Source organism: Petromyzon marinus, chromosome 31 (assembly GCF_048934315.1).
Source record: "Petromyzon marinus isolate PM22_M1 ecotype Great Lakes invasive population chromosome 31, UKy_Petmar_22M1.pri1.0, whole genome shotgun sequence".
NCBI classification, from domain to species: Eukaryota; Metazoa; Chordata; class Hyperoartia; order Petromyzontiformes; family Petromyzontidae; genus Petromyzon; species Petromyzon marinus.
The window spans coordinates 7,154,215-7,169,298 of record NC_133697.1 but is presented as its reverse complement, the minus strand read 5'-3'; the positions used below and the strand labels follow the sequence as shown (position 1 = coordinate 7,169,298).

The 15,084-nt window shown below is 48.3% G+C and overlaps 1 protein-coding gene across 1 annotated transcript in view; it reads left to right on the top strand.

Annotated features, from left to right (window-relative positions):
• The first annotated feature begins 3,828 nt into the window (after positions 1 to 3,828).
• The window catches only part of LOC116947736 (calpain-9-like), a 37,629-nt gene continuing 26,373 nt past the window's right edge, over positions 3,829 to 15,084 (top strand). The window contains exons 1-6 of the mRNA XM_032963791.2: positions 3,829 to 4,499; positions 10,815 to 10,884; positions 11,884 to 12,002; positions 12,680 to 12,813; positions 13,537 to 13,705; positions 14,232 to 14,315. Of these exons, the coding sequence (XP_032819682.1) occupies positions 4,146 to 4,499; positions 10,815 to 10,884; positions 11,884 to 12,002; positions 12,680 to 12,813; positions 13,537 to 13,705; positions 14,232 to 14,315 (930 nt within the window). The 5' untranslated portion in view covers positions 3,829 to 4,145. The remainder of the gene's footprint in view (positions 4,500 to 10,814; positions 10,885 to 11,883; positions 12,003 to 12,679; positions 12,814 to 13,536; positions 13,706 to 14,231; positions 14,316 to 15,084) is intronic.

Here is a 15,084-nt window from a genome sequence, read left to right as displayed (position 1 = left end):
AACTTGAGAATAGGTTTTGTTGCCAGAAAAAAGGGGAAAACCTAATCTCATATTTTGGTACTGGCAAAGGAGGTCCCATAATGAGTGAACTTGGCACAAAAGTGGAAAACAATTTGCCACCGACGAGAGTTGTTTGTGTTCCACTGCCAATGTAGTATCATCAAATAATCCGAATAACATGCATACGTTGATTATACGCCTCCTATATTTGTCTCTCACGCATTTTTTTACACATCCCATCAGCTACGCGGCCTTATTATGGGAGTGCATTTTTTTCAATCAGCGCAATGATTTAATCCAAGACAACTCTGGACCCGTTTCAACATTCAGTGTCTCATCAGCAGAGTCAGGCTCGCATGCACCGATGCTGGTGAACTGCCCGATAGTAGACAAGCTCTATGATTTACGATCATCCTGAAGCTCAGCAGGAATTGAGCCTGGATAGTGCGTGAATGGTTAGGCACCGTGCCTACGAGGCAGGAGCCAATGTACGTTGTGGGCAGTAAGAGAGCAACGTCGCAAAATCCATAGCACATCCTCCCACCTTCACTAACCCCCACTGACCGCAGTGGTGAAGTACGGTCAGAATATCGCTCACGGCCAGCAAGGCACGGGGAAGCCCTCATCCAGCAGTGGATTGACAAAACCGGGCAGTAGAGTACTTGTACACTTAAATGGTACGCTAACGTTACATCAGTGAATCCAGGGAGATCCAGAATTAAATAGTTATATTTTATTGACCAGAGAAAAATAATGTAATGCTTTTGTTTCATGAATGTAGGGCCTTATTTAAACACTTGAAATTTCAGGACTACCCCCCCCCCCCATCATCACCCTACCCCCCAGAAGTTTTTAGATCCGCCTCTTGAGTTCCAAATTATGGCTATTGATCAACACATTTGTGTTGATTAAGTCGAATGTTAAAACAATACGGCCTTTATTCTGTGAGGTTACACACTTGGGCTGTCCCTGGCTATCACGCACGAGTGCAAACTTAAATAAATGAGGAAATAATATACTTTTAAGCGTTAATCCCAAGCGCGTCAAAATAGCAATGATGTGACGCTAACATTATTCATGTAACTCACACTCGTGTGTTTTTTTGGGATGTTGCGGTTTCTCACAGCGGTGAATAAGAAATACTTGTTCAAATTGTCACCCTGTCAAATCAGCCTGAGGTGGTGATCATCTCCGCCAGTGATGGAAATTCCACGTTCCCAGGACGAGGGACATCCATAAAACCACTTTAACCTTTGCACAAATTGGTAACTATTGTATCAACCGTGACGGAAATTCTGGACCCATGAAGTAACCTCCATACACGCGGCTAGTCTTTACGTTTAAAATAATTAGTCAATACCCAAAGTGTGCTGTGTGGGTTATTACATCGCAGGATCATCGTCAAATGGAGGCATAGGGATTGTCTTCATCCAGCAATGGATTCAAGTCTCTGTTGTTTAACCAAGGTTTAGAACTCAAGAGACCAGGGTGAGTCTCATTTGCAAGCGTGACCTGGGGTCACAAACATGACAAAAGCAAAAACAATCAAAAGTACATCAATGAAGTAAAGTAATCGGAACAACCCTATCACGCAAATTATAAAAAAAAATATTGCAAATGTAAATCAATGTTAAATCACGTAGAGGCACGTGTAAAGATGATCTCCCTTTGCCAACCCACTGCTGGATGGTTGCCTCCCCGCGCCATTTCGGGTCTTGATGGTTATTAAATCATACTTCACCACGCTGGTCAGTGCGAGCTCGCGAAGGAGGGGGACGTGTGAACGCGGATGAACGCGGGAGCAAAGCCTGGCAGGAACAGCAACAAATGTTGATGCACTGCCCTCTGCTGCCCATCATGTAGCGTAGTCCAGAAAACTGCTATGCCATGGTGATCCAAGCTTGCTTCCAGGATTTGACGTGATATGGCGCGCATTCCGGGTGATTGTTAAGATAATTTTACACCTGGTACGATGTGTATATATCGCCACTGGGGAGACAAAGGCGGTCGGGCGTGGTGCTGGCCACCCACCCCCCTCGTGTGCCGTTCCGAGGGATCTTTTTCCTTGTTTTGTACGATCTTTGAATAAGCTGTTTGGCTGCATAACCCACATACAACTTTAAAACCTGGTCCCACAGACGATGTAATTACATGCCTGGACAAATGGGTGGGTTACGCCCGTCACTGTCACCACTGAAAAGACAAAATACAGTGCAGCACCTTCTTTTTTTGCTCCGTCAGATAATAATGTAATAATACAAATAACAACTTCAATTTGAAACGCGCACAGCATTCGCTCGCTCTCCAACAGAGGGAACGACTCGGGTGCGAGTAGGAACCGCAGACAAGGTGGGAAGGCGGCAACAGCAGCCACACCAAATGTTCCCACCCTCCAAGTTCTGCAGTCCTCGATATTATTATAAAGATTTCACCAGCCAATCAATTACTGTTTAACACGTACGCTTTCGCGACCAACATCACCCATAATACAGGTTTTTTTTGGGGGGTGGTGGTTAGATCGCGTAAATATGTCTGTTTACTCGTCAGTGGAAATCAGAGCGCCCGGAGAAAACCCACGCATGCAAGGGGGAAACACTCTATCCCATACAGATGGAACAGGAGAGCCAAGGTTATGGGCGCCGCTACGTCCTCGGGAAGGAAGCTCAACAACATTTGTGTGATCCACCAACCCTCGCCTCCCTCCACAATTGCTGAATTAGAGGCGTGCCACGCAACCGTCGAAACTGATCGCGGGCCACACAATGACGCGCCCTCTTGCATCATTAAACGAGAAGCATTTGAGATATTGACCGGGCCACTCGCCGAAGCCGTCCATCGACTCTACTCCCGGCCATAGGAATGAGGGCAGAGTCTTGACTGTGGCGTGTCGTGTCTCGGAAGGGTGCTCAATTGCCTAGCAAACACAGTCACACACGAAGCGTTCGCCCAGGGCGAGGGGATGGTCTTAACTCGTTTCACACGTTCACGCACACACATGCGTTGACAGAACCGGTTCAAAAATCAGAATCAGAATTTGTATTTACACTGGAGGAATCCGATGAGCTACGTTTCTTTTTTTTCACAGGTGTCCAGTACGTGGGCGGGTCAGAACGTTACAACAGTAAATAATACACAAACACGATAATAGGAGTGCAAAGTATCGGAAAGGTAAACACATCGGAAGTCGAACTTTAATTCACGAGTTTCAGAGCGCACCAATGCGCCGCCGCTCCAAATATTCAAACGTGAGTTAAAAAGGACTGCGTTGACAGAGTTGCAAATATATATAATTAATCACCTCACCACAATGATGATTAGCATCGCTTCAATAACCCGTACTGACCGGCGCGGTAAAGTATGGTCAAACAACTCTCATGTCCGACACGACGTTGAGAGGGGTATTTATTCAGCAGTGGAAAGGTTATGGCTGGTTATTATGACAATGACGAATGCATTTTTTTTACTGTGGTCCAGTTAAAGAAGCAATGCATGTTTAGTGGCTTTTGGTTGCATCGCTGTGCATCAGAGCCGAATTTCTCACTGACCGTAATGAATCAAGCTGCGCGTGACCAGTAGCCATAGCCCGGACTTCACTTCAGCCGGAGGCTGTCCGAGGGCTGAGCTCCTGAAAATTTTCCCCATTCCCCCGCTGCCGGAGGAATTTTTTGCATTTTTTTTTTACCCTGGCCACAGCCGTAGCGAGGGGCATACTGCATATACAAAAGTATATTTTCCGGGTCGCAGAGCTGGGTGAAATAAATCTCTGACTGTTGCATGGCAGAGAGAGAGAGAGAGCCCATATGGGGGGGGTGGGTGAGCTCTGTGCTTGACTCGGATGGGTGGAGTCGCAATCCGGCCCAGCCCAAACCAACCCAGCCCAGTTTTTTTTTGTTCCCTGCGCTCTCGGCAATAACTAAAGCGCATTAATAATGAAATAAAACACAACACAAACTCGGTTTGCCCGCATGACGTGTATCCTGCACGGAGCAAAGCGCACTCACAACCACAGGCACCATCGCGATCATCATAACAATCACACGTTGACAACGTATAGCTAGCGAGACAGCCAGCTTGGCTAACTAATTCACCACACACACTGAGACAGGCTGCTACGGGGGGACTTCAGAAGTTTTTTTTTGTAAAAGATGGCATTCTTCTCGACAGACAATCTCCCCTTCTCAGGATTTTCGGGCATTCCTGGGTTTCTGTCTGGGGGTGGCCCCGCCGGCGCTGGAGGTGCCGGAGGTCGAGGGGGGAACGCGCCCGCTCCGCATAATCCCGCGGCCGTGTTCGGACCCCATGAGCCCGGGGCCTTCAGCAACAGCGCCATCAGGAACAGGGGTGCCTTCGTGTGCCAGACGAAGCACAAGGCTTTCGCGGAGCTGAAGAAGGAGTGCCTGGCGAAGGGTGCCCTCTTTGAGGACGCGGAGTTCCCGGCCACGGACTCATCCCTGGGTCCGTCCTTCTCCGGACAGCGACACCAGTGGAAGCGACCGCAGGTAAAAAAATGCATTTTCACAATGATATCATTACGATAATCCATCATCATCATAAACAAATATCATCATCATTGAGATGTTGTCGTGGTGTGATGGAAAGTTAGCACACTGGACTTGCAATCCAGAGGTGTGGCCGGTCAGATTCGGTCGATGTCCCGGTGCGCCGGTTGAAGTAAATTCGAAGTTTTGTTTAAATTCCACCCGCTGCGTCATTCATCAGTGGATTAACAAAGGTTCGTAAGTGTACACCATTATCATCATACCCAGGATACGAACACTCAGTGCGTTATCACCATCGGTGTGTTATGACCTTAAAAGTTTGCAATAGCACAGCGATCGTGTGCGTGTCGGCGTGACGCTATCGTTTAGAGAGTCACCCTCATCAACATGATGTCGGGAAGGAGTAAGAACACTGTTGCAGATGATCCTCCTGTCATCGTCATTATTAACATCATCATCTTGTCAGAAGTAATGGCACCGTAGAAGGAAGCTTCATCATCAAAATAAAACAGAAATGTTGTACTGTAGAGTGTATCTCATCATCCGCGATTGAATTACAACAAGGGGAACATTGAACCGTAGTAGTACACACATTCGGATCACTGTCAGGCATAAGAGCACGATCATAGAGTGCATACTCACCAGCAAGCCCTCATCCAGCAGTGGAAGCGCTTAGAAAGTGTTCAACGGTAATTACTGTACATGATCCGTCGGTTGATTGAATGGCATGTACACGCTTCACAAAGCCTCAATTCATAACCGCAGTATACGCGTCACACCGAGGCTCAAATAATTATCACGACACTTTCACTGTCACGTGTGAATCCAGATTCCTGAACATGTGCTTGTGTTGCATTAGCGGCTCACTTCTGATTATGAACCAGGTCACAAATATTTAGACAAGTGTCCGTTTCTGTCGCATATTACCAACCTCATCACCATCATCATCATCAGCCATGGTCAATCTACCGCTAGATGAAGACGCTACCACAACTCATAATCCTGCGATATAATAATCCGCCTTGCCTCCTGCACATTAACGGATTTCATTGTCCCATCCCATCGGCGGATGTCCTTCGTCACGCGTGTTCTACTCCTTGGTCGCCATACCGTCAGGATTCCTTGACCACTGCCCACCCTCCCGCCATCCCCTTATTTAGTGCCTCCAGTTTCGCACGGTTGGCTACGTACGGTGCGAAAGAAGTTCAACATACGTACACACATAATGCTGCCGTTAATCGGATTACATTGTCTCATCCAGTGTTCTTCACCAATTTTGCAGAGATTCATCAGTGTGAGTGACAACAGCACCACCTGCCAGGTGGTGGTGTTGTCACTCGTCGTGTGCTGTCGGGGGCCCGCACGTCAGGGGCAACACAAAAGGCCACTAAGGGGCCGCCAGTGACCCGCGGGCCTTGCAATGGATTGCACTGGTCTAATCAACATGTTCCTATTATTTCTTTCAATAGGAACAACTTTAAAAAAAAGTTAATTAGCCAATAGGCATTCCGGCCCACGTCGTTTTTTGTTTGTTTTACAAAGTGATTAGCTGGTTAAACAATCTCGTGATACTGCCTTGGCGAGAGGTACATAAGGACATAAAACCAAAACTCAACACATTTGTCATATCACTGCCCTAAGATAAATTTTATTTTTTTTAAAATAGATAAAACTTCGGGCAACGTCTCTTCGCCATAGCATAGCAACGATTCGCTTAGGGGGCAAGTTACGGAATGGAGGAGGGAGGGAGGTTGAAGTCTGAATTCCAAGACAAGCATATTACGCACGGCGCTGTTAATTTAAAACACACACACGACAGGTGATTTTGAAGTCTGCCACGAACACAGCACGGTGAGAACAGAGCGTGCAGACTAATCATCAGCCATGATCAATCTACTGCTGGATGAAGGCCTCGCCAAGCCAGGGCGGTGGTGGTACACGCCCGTAATCCAGCACCGCGGAGGGCGAGGTGGATCACACACAAATGTCGCAGAAACTCCCTTCCCGTGCGTGTCGATGGAGGAGCCGTAGGCCTGGTTCGCCGGGAGAAAGTGTTACAGCTTGGTGCGGATTCCCACCTGTTCCATCTGTATGGGATGGAGTGTTTCATCCCCTTCCACGCTCGGGGTTTTCTCCCGGCGCCCTGATTTCAACTCACATTCAAACAGCCATTGATTGGCTGATAACATCTTTTTATATATATAGGAGGACAGCAAGGTGACCGCCTGGCTTGCCTTCCGGCTTGTCTGTGCTTCCTCGGCGATTTGGAGACGCAGTTTTGAGTGAATGACGCTTTGTTAAACTAAACATTATAAAAACACGAGGCCGCAGTCACCGCTCACGCAACTACGGTTGAGTATTGCGACCTCTGATTTTCTCAATTTCGTGCGTTATTGCCCCGCGTATTCATCGCATCACCCATCGGTGTAATTTGCTGATAAATAATCAAGTTGCACATTAATGGGCGTTCAACAACTGACCACCCCCACATATTTAATCGATTGTCACAATTTGTATTTGTTGTATATACTGTTAGAGTAATGGCTTCACGTGCCTCACTCCTCTAGCCACCAGAGGCCGGTATATTGACCAACTAAAAAAAAAACGATTCTTGAATCCAATCGTCACCATCATACGTAAATTATATAGAGGCAATTATTGTTATATACTGCCTACTGTGTACACATGTATACCGGGAACACACAGACCCTGTAAGAGAACACTGGAGTGTCTAAATTTTGATTTAAAGCTTTCGCAACTGCAGTAATTCATATTCTTAGCTCTTTCGGTAAAGTCACGTTGAAGGGAAACAATAAAATAATAAAATATATAAAACAATAAAAATTCTCACGACGTTTCGACCATAACACAAACGGTCGTCATCAGGTGTGTCGGTTTGCATAAAGTTATTTATTTTTAAACGGTTTATTTATAAAAAAAAACGTCAGCGCCACACGCAGCGATTTGGCAGTTTATTTAGAAGGACTAGTCCATCTATGTTCTGAAAAGAGGAGGGGGGAGACGAAAAATTAATGTATGCTGTCTGAAAGCCACTGTAAGCGTGAACAATCAATTAAGACCTGAAATGGTTTATGAAATCTTTCCAATGATTGCTAAGCCAGAATCCATCTTCTCGGTTGAAATTGTCTCTGTGCTTGTATATGTGGATAGCCTCATGAACGAATCTCTCATGGTAGCCAGATGGCTTACAAAGAACCTCTGTCTTGGAAAAGTCAATGTCATGTGAGCCTACTGAATTATAACAATGATCTGCCACGGCCGAGGTGTTGGTCCTACCGTGTTTAAGGTCTGCTTTGTGTTCACGAATGCGGTCCGAGACATGGCGTTTAGTTTCTCCAATGTGACTACTACCACAGAGGCAACTTAGTTTGTAGACACCAGGGTACTGTATGTCCGGAATCACATCTTTTACAGACGGAACCAGATCACGGATTTTATGTAATGTGTTGAAACGGACCTGGATCTTGTGTTTAACCATGAAGAAGGACCCTCTTGAGGAGCCTTTCGAAACCATCACTTTACCCTACATTGCGGGGATCACAAAAAAGATCTCCAAAATCTTGAATAAACACAAGATCCAGGTCCGTTTCAACACATTACATAAAATCCGTGATCTGGTTCCATCTGTAAAAGATGTGATTCCGGACATACAGTACCCTGGTGTCTACAAACTAAGTTGCCTCTGTGGTAGTAGTTACATTGGAGAAACCAAACGCCATGTCTCGGACCGCATTCGTGAACACAAAGCAGACCTTAAACACGGTAGGACCAACACCTCGGCCGTGGCAGATCATTGTTATAATTCAGTAGGCTCACATGACATTGACTTTTTCAAGACAGAGGTTCTTTGTAAGCCATCTGGCTACCATGAGAGATTCGTTCATGAGGCTATCCACATATACAAGCACAGAGACAATTTCAACCAAGAAGATGGATTCTGGCTTAGCAATCATTGGAAAGATTTGATAAACCATTTCAGGTCTTAATTGATTGTTCACGCTTACAGTGGCTTTCAGACAGCATACATTAATTTTTCGTCTCCCCCCTCCTCTTTTCAGAACATAGATGGACTAGTCCTTCTAAATAAACTGCCAAATCGCTGCGTGTGGCGCTGACGTTTTTTTTTTAATAAATAAACACACCGTTTAAAAATAAATAAATTTATGCAAACCGACACACCTGATGACGACCGTTTGTGTTATGGTCGAAACGTCGTGAGAATTTTTATTGTTTTATATATATTTTATTATTTTATTGTTTCCCTTCAACGTGACTTTACCGAAAGAGCTAAGAATACTGGAGTGTCTGTTGAAGTGGGCACAGCGATACATCTTAAGCCACGACGCTAGTTATTGTTGTTGCTCCCCACGGAAGGCAGATAGAATTCAGAGATCCCTCTGCGCAGTCGTAAGGGGAGCACAGTGGTGGCAGTGGTTAAACGCATCGTGCCATGAAACCGGTTACCCGAGTTCCATTGGCATCCACAGCTGATGTCCGATGTCTTGGGATTAGGGGCCGTCCATAAATGACGTCACGCACCTAGGGGAAGGGGGGGGTCAGACATTTGTGACGATGTGTGACGAGCGGGGGGGGTTTGAGAAATGTGACGTCACATCAAAATGCGCAACTTTAAATAAATATAGACAACACGTTCTACTTAATTAAATATACTTTTTAATAAATGTTTTCTCCTACAACATCAGAGTGCAGCGCCACATTAAATACGCACTACAATGACAATAGTTTAAAGCGATTTTAAACATTTTTCTTTTTTTGGGGGGGGGGGCAGAGCTTTGTGACGTCATATTCGAGTAGGGGTCTGACTTTTTGTGACGCCGTGTGACGAGGGCGGGGGGGCGGTAAAAAAAAATCGTCCAAAATCGCGTGACGTCATTTATGGACGGCCCCTTATTACCACTTCAACAACCCGCACCGGTCAGCGCGGTAAAGTTATGGGGGGGGGAAACAACTCCATGTTCATCATGGGGAGGCCTTCATCCAGCAGTGGATCGGCAAAGTGCTGTCACAGATTCACTTTCGCACGTTTTATTAGCGTCAACGGCACCCCCTCCCCCTCCTTCGCCTACGTCCCGACACACTGCAAGATGCCGCTTGCCCAGGGCCGCAAGACGCCACTTGCCGTGGAACCGCTGCGAAGCTGGCAACGCCCTGGCCATGCCAACCCACGCCTCTTGACAATGCAGTGTCCGCGCTGTGTAGCGGCATGCCCGAGTAGAGAGACCAGCGATCCGTTGAGAAAGCGGAGTGAGCCAATTTAAATGTAACGAACGCCACTGTACGCTCCCATTGTTTTGCGTTGCGTCCTGCATGGGGAATCGTGCGAACGTTTTTTTATTATTTATTTTGACCAGGTAATGCCCCACTGAGCCATACGGTTTGCAGAAGCGACCTGGCCACAAATTAAAGAAATTGCTTATCACGTGGGAATTGATCTCAGTCGAATACTCGGACCTATGATCAGCACGGTTTGTTACATACAGCGCGAAAGAAGTTCAACGTTCATACATACTCTAAACGCACGTTTCTAATTACCATCATGGTGCTGTTCGTAAGAGGCGGTCGTGGAGTAATTGGTTACCACAATGGAATTCCAATGCAAAGGTCCCCGGTTCGTGTTTGTGTTCCAGGCACGGGCAGTTGATACAATGGGGAATTTCCTTAAATCCTCCACCGCCACCTCTGTCCATCCAACTGTGCGCTGGTTTTAAAGTGTGGGCAACTCCCATCTTTTACAAGAAGATCGACCACAACGTGGAACACGTGGCCAAAATGCCATCGAGGGCAGGCGTGAGCAAACAAAATAACAAGAAGAGCGATTTTCTTCGAAGTCGGTAAAAAAAAACCCCCTACATATTTCGAGAGCTGCAACGCGCGTGAATACAAACGGGACGGTACTTAATGAATGCCGTAAAGACATGCGTTTTTTGTAATCACTATTCTGAGAACAGCACACGCACAATGATATGTAATGCCGCACAACAAATCATTGTCGGGCTTTTAGACATTCGCCGTTTATCGAAAATAATTAGGAGGGTTTTTTTTTTTTTGCGGTGTAATTATTGTGTCGGGAGAGCCTCGAAGCAGTCCTTAAAGAGGCGCATTCGGCTCCGGAGCCGCAGGTAGCCGACCCCTGACCTCCTTCTGACGGTGGGGTAAAGTGGGGGCTCTCGAGAGCCCCCTGTAGTGGAAGCTGTTTTTTTTTTGCTGGCCGGCAGTGGGGTGAGCGAGAAAATGTGCAGGGCCTACACCTTTACACCTTGCACTGTTTTGCAGGAGATCGTTCAAAACCCGGAGTTCATCGTGGACGGTGCCACAAGAACGGACATCAAACAGGGCGCTCTGGGTAAGGCACGTGGCAGAAGATGAGATTGTAACATCGTGTGCGTGCGTGTGTTAGCGATATGGGGCGTGGTAGGGTATCGGTTATAGCGCTCTGCGCTACAAACCCGGCGACCCGAGTTCTATTCCCGCTTCACGGCCACCACTCGTGACAATTATCGGAATTGGTCCTGGGGCTCCCCCCCCTCGTCGATTCAGCCTCAAATGAGTACTCGGTGTGGTGTGTTAGCATCGCCGCTAGGGAGACAAAAGCGGGCGGGCGTGGTGCTGGCGACCCACCCCTCATGTGCCGTGCCAGCAGCCTTCATAGGTGCTCGCTAACAACCCTTTGCCCAAAAGTCTGCTAAGACTACACGGGAGGTCTTTGTCTTTGCCTTTATCCCATACAACAAATGAACACTCATTAGAGCTAGTATAATGGCAATGTGTGTGTGTGTGCGTGTCCTTTGGGATGGTATTCGCTAGCCATCGCAGTTCGCCCATAACATCTGGGGCTGTTCCTTGACCTCCTGTCAGCGAATCTTCGATGCTTCACATGGCCTCAATTTTGTACCGAGATTTATTTTGAGTGTCATTGCATGTCACGAGCACAACCATCACCACTACCACCGCATAGTCCATGAGCTGAGCCCAGATGTCTCATTTGACGCTACCACCTGGGCTGCCATCACTTTCGTGGCCCCACATTTCCTTACGTGGCCGATAACTAACCGTGAATTGATCTGACAACCACTTGAAATGAATGGGGCCTGTCAGGTAATTCACTCTTATTGGCCATATAAATACATCGGCACTGCTAAAGCTTTGCTGCCGTAGGTGGTACCAATTTCTGCACCGGCTCACGGAGCAGACAGTGCAACGTCAAGAATGCACTGTTGCTCTAACAAGCTCGGGGCAAGTGGGACCGAGGCTGAGTGCATCTCGCACCCCCCCCCCCCACAACCCCCCCTGCCACCTGCATCTCGACTGAACCGACCGCTCTGAATTCCGCGCGGCTCACCAGGTGACTGTTGGCTGCTGGCTGCCATCGCGTCACTGACGCTCAACGATCAACTGCTGGCGAAGGTGGTGCCCCCGGGCCAGAACTTCAGGGATGGCTACGCTGGAATATTCCACTTCCAGGCAAGTCGCTCAATATACATTTAGAGATAATAAAAAAGTCAATAAGTGATGTATGTGTATTTATGTATATTGTGGAGAGCGGTAGTGTATCGGTTACTGCTCTGTGCTACGAACCTAGCGACCCGACTTTGATTCCCGCTCACGGCCAACACCAGTGGCAATTATCTGTACCGGTCCTGGGTTGACTCAGCCTCAAATGAGTACCTGGTGCGATGTGTAACCATTGTCATTGGGGAGACAAAGGCGGCTGAGCGTGGTGCTGGCCAACCACCCTCTCATGTGTCATGCCGTCCTTCATAGGTGCTCGCTAACAGAGCTCGTCCCAACAGTCTGTTAAGGCTGTGCCAGGGATTTTCGTCTTTGTGGGGAGCGGTAGTGCAAGGGTTAGCACACCGCTCTATGAACCCAGCATCCCGAGTTCAATTCCCGCTCATGGCCAACATCAGTGACTATTATCCGAACCGGTCATGGGCCTCTCCGAAGTCGACACGGCCTCAAATGAGTACCTGGTGCGATGTGTAACCATTGTCATTGGGGAGACAAAGGTGGTCGGGCGCGATGCTGTCTACCCAACCCCTCATGTGCCGTGCCAGCCTTCATAGGTGCTCGCTAACAACGCTTGCCCCAACAGTTTCTTCAGGCTAAACGGGCGATCTTTGTCTTCATATGTGCAAAAGTTCTGGCACTTTGGCGAGTGGATGGACGTCTTCATTGATGACCGACTTCCAACAAAGAACGGGCAGCTCGTGTTCGTGCACTCGGCCGACAAACGCGAGTTCTGGAGCGCGCTCCTCGAGAAGGCCTACTCCAAGTGAGGATCATCATCGTGAGCATCTCCACGATGTCTTGATCTGTCCACTTCTGAATGAGGGTCTCCTCCTCACACTGCCAGCATCCCTCGTGGTCCTGGGATGCCATAATTCACCACCCTTTCTGCATGTCAGCCGGTCTCATTGCTCCATCTCTGCGGCGGTTGGACTGGGGTGTGTTTGCTTGTTTGGATGCCACTCTCATCATCTCCCCTTCTTGCCACGATGTGCCATACCCAAGCCAACTTATTTTTTTTTTTAAATCAATGTGATGTCTCCAACTTGTATATGTTCTATGTATGTGTTTTTTTGTTTGTTTTCTGTGCCTCAGTCTAACTCCAGGCACGGGCCTCTCCATCCTTCTTTGCACCATTTTCAAATTCCGTTAAAAAAATTGCGAGTGTCAATATTTTCGATCCGATCCATATGGCAGAGCACGCCACAGGAGATACGTAGATCTTTACTCATGACGAGCAAACAGTACGTGAGCTTGGGCAGGACACGTTGGTGGAAGGGATGATGGCCATTGGCCAAGACTAGCGATGGAGTGGAAGCCAAAGGAACACTCCTAAGCATGCAGCCGCCGTGGAGACAGAGCGATGAAATCGGTGCACGCGCTTCGACGGACCGCTGCATCGCAGGACCTCGAGCGATGCCGTCGGCTTGTGGAGGACTTCATCCAGCAGTGGATTAAACCTGGCTCGTGTCCACCGCGTGGCACACAGGCTTAACGGCTCTTATGAGGCCCTCAAGGGCGGCAGCATTGCGGAGGCCATGGAGGACTTCACGGGGGGCGTGTACGAGCTGCTCGACCTGAAGACCGCTCCGCCGGATCTGTTCCGCATCATGTGCAAGGCGCGGCAGAAGGGCTCCATGATGGGGTGCTCCATCGACGTGCGTGGGACTCCAGCCCTGACCCTGACCCAAACTCTCTGACCCTGACCCCGATTCCAACCCTGACTCTAGCCTGAACTCCAAACCTAACTCCAACTGTGAGCCGAAACCAATATCAACTCTAAACCTGACCATAATCCCAACTCTAACCCACCTCTCACCCGACCTTTATTCTGTTTCACAGTAATAACAATGGCGATGATTTGAATGATGAATAAGGGTCTTCGGTAATCCTGTTACCTTGAAAAGACGACGATTATGATAATAACGTGATACACTCTACGATAGAGTATATCACATCATCTTGTTGTCCTTTCCCCGCACCTCTGATGAGCACATTCGGCTACACATGGTGCGAAATAAGTTCAACATACATTACCTATATATACTGATGATGATATGTACACTGGCACGATGAGCGCCGTGCTGTATGGCCATCGTTACGGTTGAGGTGGTTGTTTCTGTCCAACTGTAGCGTCTAAACATGGTGGTTCTCCTGCTGCCTCCCCCCCCCCACTCCCCGCAGGTGACGAATGCCTCCGAGTCTGAGGCGCGGACGTCAAATGGTCTCGTGAAGGGCCACGCTTATTCCATCACGGGGGTCGATGAGGTCAGAGCACAAAGCAACGTTGTTCGCATGTGGCTCCGGGAAAGCCCTCGCTGATCTCAAGGCTTTTTTTAAAGTAGGGTCCTGCATTCGGACTAATTCAATATTTAAAAGAGGGATCTGGTTGTAATTTTGCTTCACGTGGCAGGAAGCGAGAATGCCCTGAGTGCGAGGGGCTAACACAGTCGCGTTTACGAACCTACTTGCTGTACTGCCACACGCTGATCGCAACCGCAGCCCGGTGGGTTTTAAAAATTTCAGAGCGCATTAAAATGAGCTCCGCCTGACGTACCGACCCTGCCATGAATCTGCATGGCTTAGACGTGCGCACCACCACGTCCTGCACAGTGGTAACGTACCGAGCCATCAACCCGGCGACTTAAGTTCGAGAAGGGAGATGTAGGGTGGTGAGGAGGTGGGGGGTGGGGGGCAAAGAGAGAGCAACACGGGAGAGAGCAGAGAGAGCAACACGGGTGAGAGCAGAGAGAGCAACACGGGTGAGAGCAGAGAGAGCAACACGGGGGAGAGTAGAGAGAGCAACACGGGAGAGTAGAGAGAGCAACACGGGAGAGAGTAGAGAGAGCAACACGGGAGAGTAGAGAGAGCAACACGGGAGAGAGCAGAGAGAGCAACACGGGAGAGCAGAGAGAGCAACACGGGGGAGAGTAGAGAGAGCAACACGGGAGAGAGTAGAGAGAGCAACACGGGGGAGAGTAGAGAGAGCAACACGGGAGAGTAGAGAGAGCAACACGGGAGAGAGTAGAGAGAGCAA